Source organism: Procambarus clarkii, chromosome 14 (assembly GCF_040958095.1).
Source record: "Procambarus clarkii isolate CNS0578487 chromosome 14, FALCON_Pclarkii_2.0, whole genome shotgun sequence".
Taxonomy (NCBI): Eukaryota; Metazoa; Arthropoda; class Malacostraca; order Decapoda; family Cambaridae; genus Procambarus; species Procambarus clarkii.
Window position 1 is genome coordinate 30925181 of NC_091163.1, and position 4723 is coordinate 30929903.

At 53.6% G+C, this 4723-nt stretch overlaps 1 protein-coding gene across 1 annotated transcript; it reads right to left on the bottom strand.

Moving 5' to 3' along the window:
* Positions 1–2626: 2626 nt before the first annotated feature.
* On the bottom strand, positions 2627–4444 carry LOC138364777 (uncharacterized). The gene is made up of 2 exons (XM_069324751.1): positions 4190–4444; positions 2627–3106 (listed from the first exon to the last, which is right to left on the bottom strand). Exons 1-2 carry the CDS (start codon positions 4442–4444, stop codon positions 2627–2629), a joined length of 735 nt encoding a protein of 244 aa, XP_069180852.1.
* Between the last annotated feature and the right edge of the window lie 279 nt (positions 4445–4723).

Below are 4723 nucleotides of genomic sequence, written 5' to 3' on the forward strand. Positions count from 1 at the left end.
ACACATAGTATCGTCCAACACGTGGCCACAGGTAGTATCATCCCATAAGTGGCCACAGGAGGTATCGTCCCACACGTGGCCACAGGTATCATCCCACACGTGGCCACAGGAGGAATCATCCCACACGTGGCCACAGGAGGTATCGTCCCACACGTGGCCACACGTAGTATCGTCCCACACGTGGCCACAGGTATCGTCCCACACGTGGCCACAGGTATTGTGGGAACCGACCTGTGAGATTTATATTTATTTAATTTATATGAATTTATATTTACGTTAATTTATATACTTCGATAGCAATTTGTATAATGATAAGTGGACTGTATTTCTGCAATAATCTCATAATCTCACAAATCGATCCTCTACACATTAGGGGGGGTTATTAAATTAATATATATGCAGCCAATCAAACTACAGTAACTACATACATTGAAGAGGTTCCTTATCTTATAGTACAGCAGGTTAGTCCACCAGGTATAACTAGGGTGTAGACACCAAATTATCCTCTTTGAGGTAGCTTCCATATCACCCAGTAACTGGTGCACAAATCTTGCTTCCTCGTCTTGACCTGTCAAAAGTGCGCTAGCTGTGAAGCCAGAATCCTATATATGACAAGTATTTCAGAGAAAACTGTACATGGAACATGAAGACCTGGCTTAATTACCTTTAGTTTGAGGCTTCCACGTGCTCTAACTGGGTCACCCTATATAATGACATTAATGGCCATAAATGAAAGATACATGGGTTTCGGAAAGAACACTTAACTTGAATTGTAGACATTGTGTTGGAGCTGGTACCTTTGGTTTCCATAACACTACGTCCAAGTAAAATTAACAGGAGCCGAATTTGCTCCCGTGTGAGCCTCTGGTCTTCAATATAAACAATGGCTGTTTAACACTCCATACTATTGACGTTACTGGCCGACATTGTCCAGATATGATAGGAGCTAAATTTGCTCCACACGTCTCGGAGGTGACACAACAATGGCTCCCTCCTTCCTCACTGACGCCTGGCCTACTTTGTCCAGATTTCAGAAAGTGATAGAAGGGTCACATTTACTCTACTTTAATATTGATAATTAAATTAATTTATATAAGATGTTTTATGATGGTAAAGTCCAAAGACTAATGTATTTAAGAACAATTCCCAGCAGAATAGCTGGTGAATTATAATAGTATGTGGTGATGATATCCCGTTTTCTATAGACGGTAATTCCACTACAAGTTACGTTTTCTATGGGTAACTTGTTGGTAATACAGCTATTATCTGTATGATATTAAATGGTGTCGGATTTTCCGACAGGTATCGTCCCACACGTGGCCACAGGAGGAATCATCCCACACGTGGCCACAGGAGGTATCGTCCCACACGTGGCCACAGGAGGTATCGTCCCACACGTTGCCACAGAAGGTATCGTCCCACACGTGGCCACAGATAGTATCGGCCCACACGTGGCCACATGCGTTATCGTCCAACACGTGGCCACAGGTAGTATCGTCTCACACGTGGCCACAGGAGGTATCGTCCCACACGTGGCCACAGGAGCTATCGCTCCACACGTGGCCACAGGAGCTATCGCCCCACACGTGGCCATAGAAGGTATCGTCCCACACGTGGGCAAAGGAGGTATCGTCCCACACTTGGCCACACGTAGTATCGTCCCACACGTGGCCACAGGTATCGTCCCACACGTGGCCACAGGAGGAATCATCCCACACGTGGCCACAGGTAGTATCGTCCCACACGTGGCCACAGGTAGTATCGTCCCATAAGTGGCCACAGGAGGTATCGTCCCACACGTGGCCACACGTAGTATCGTCCCACACGTGGCCACACGTAGTATCGTCCCACACGTGGCCACAGGTATCGTCCCACACGTGGCCACAGGAGGAATCATCCCACACGTGGCCACAGGAGGTATCGTCCCACACGTGGCCACAGGAGGTATCGTCCCACACGTAGCCACAGATAGTATCGGCCCACACGTGGCCACATGCGTTATCGTCCAACACGTGGCCACATGTAGTATCGTCTCACACGTGGCGACAGGAGGTATCGTCCCACACGTGGCCACAGGAGCTATCGCCCCACACGTGGCCATAGGAGGTATCGTCCCACACGTGGGCAAAGGAGGTATCGTCCCACACGTGGTCACAGGTATCGTCCCACACACGTGGCCACAGGAGGAATCATCCCACAAGTGGCCACAAGTAGTATCGTCCCACACGTGGCCACTTGCGTTATCGTCCCACACGTGGCCACATGCGTTATCGTCCCACACGAGGCCACACGTAGTATCTTCCTACACGTGGCCATAGGAGGTATCGTCCCACACGTGGCCACAGGTAGTTTCGTCCCACACGTGGCCACCGGAGGTATCGTCCCACACGTGGCCACAGGAGCTATCGCCCCACACGTGGCCACATGAGGTATCATCCCACAAGTGGCCACAGGTAATATCGCCCCACACGTGGCCACATGCGTTATCGTCCCACACGAGGCCACAGGTAGTATCGCCTCACACGTGGCCATAGGAGGTATCGTCCCACACGTGGACAAAGGAGGTATCGTCCCACACGTGGCCACATGAGGTATCGTCCCACACGTGGCCATAGGAGGTATCGTCTCACACGTGGCCATAGGAGGTATCGTCCCACACGTGGCCACAGGTAGAATCGTTCCACACTTGGCCACAGGAGCTATCGCCCCACACGTGGCCACAGGTAGTATCGTCCCACACGTGGCCACAGGTGGTGTCGTCACACACGTGGCCACAGGTGGTATCGTCACACACGTGGCCACAGGAGGTATCGTCCCACTCGTGGCCACAGGTAGTATCGTCCCACACGTGGCCACAGGTATCGTTCCACACGTGGCCACAAGAAGTATCGTCCCACACGTGGCGATAGGAGGTATCGCCCCACACGTGGCCACAGGAGGTATCGTCCCACTCGTGGCCACATGTAGTATCGTCCCACACGTGGCCACAGGTATCGTCCCACACGTGGCCACAGATAGAATCGTCCCACACTTGGCCACAGGTAGTATCGTCCCACACGTGGCTACAGGAGCTATCGTCCCACACGTGGCCAAAGGAGGTATCGTCCTACACGTGGCCACAGGTAGAATCATCCCACACGTTGCCACAGGTGGTATCGTCCCACACATGGCCACAGGAGGTATCGTCCCACACGTGGTCACAGGAGATATCGTCCCACACGTGGCCACAAGTAGTATGGTCCCACACGTGGCCACCGGAGGTATCGTCCCACACGTGGCCACAAGTAGTATCGTCCCACACGTGGCCACCGGAGGTATCGTCTCACACGTGGCCACATGAGGTATCGTCCCACACGTGGGCACAGGAGGTAACGTCCCACACCTGGCTACAGGAGGTATCGTCCAACACGTGGCCACAAGAGGTATCGTCCCACACGTGGGCAAAGGAGGTATCGTCCCACAAGTGGCCACAGGAGGTATCGTCCCACACGTGGCCACAGGAGGTATTGTCTCACACGTGACCACAAGAGGTATCGTCCCTCACGTGGCCACAAGAGGTATCGTCCCACACGTGGGCAAAGGAGGTATCGTCCAACACGTGGCCACAAGTAGTATTGTCCCACACGTGGCCACCGGAGGTATCGTCCAACACGTGGCCACAAGTAGTATTGTCCCACACGTGGCCACCGGAGGTATCGTGTCACACGTGGCCACATGAGGTATCGTCCCACACGTGGGCACAGGAGGTAACGTCCCACACCTGGCTACAGGAGGTATCGTCCCACACGTGGCCACAGGAGGTATTGTCTCACACGTGACCACAAGAGGTATCGTCCCTCACGTGGCCACAAGAGGTATCGTCCCACACGTGGGCAAAGGATGTATCGTCCCACACGTGGCCACAGGTACTATCGTCCCACACGTGGCCACATTAGGTATCGTCCAGCACGTAGCCACAGGTAGTATCGTCCCACACGTGGCCACAGGTGGTATCGTCCCACACGTGGTCACAGGAGGTATCGCCCCACACGTGGCCACAGGAGGTATCGTCCCACTCGTAGCCACAGGTAGTATCGTCCCACACTTGGCCACAGTTATCGTCCCACACGTGGCCACAGGAGGAATCGTCCCACACGTGGGAAGAGGAGGTATCGTCCCACACGTGGCCACAGGTAGTATCGTCTCATACGTGGCCACAGAAGGTATCGTTCCACACGTGGCCACAGAAGGTATTGTTCCACACGTGGCCACAGAAGGTATCGTCCCACACGTGGCCACAGATAGTATCGTCACACACGTGGCCACAGTAGGTATCGTCCAACACGTGGCCACAGAAGGAATCGTCCCACACGTGGCCACAGGAGGAATCGTCCGACACGTGACCACAGGTAGTATCGTTCCATAAGTGGCCACAGGAGGTATCGTCCCACACGTGGCCACACATAGTATCGTCCCACACGTGGCCACACGTAGTATCGTCCAACACGTGGCCACAGGTAGTATCATCCCATAAGTGGTCACAGGAGGTATCGTCCCACACGTGGCCACAGGTATCATCCCACACGTGGCCACAGGAGGAATCATCCCACACGTGGCCACAGGAGGTATCGTCCCACACGTGGCCACACGTAGTATCGTCCCACACGTGGCCACAGGTATCGTCCCACACGTGGCCACAGGTATCGTCCCACACGTGGCCACAGGAGGAATCATCCCACACGTG

Excerpts from the sequence above, each read along its gene's own strand:
- LOC138364777 (XM_069324751.1), bottom strand. The coding sequence starts at position 4,444 with ATGTGTGGCCACGTGTGGGACGATACCTCCTGTGGCCACTTATGGAAC. Across the intron at positions 3,107-4,189 it reads ACGATACCTTCTGTGGCCAC|GACGATACCTCCTTTGGCCA; the intron begins GTATGAGACGAT and ends GGCCACGTGTAG.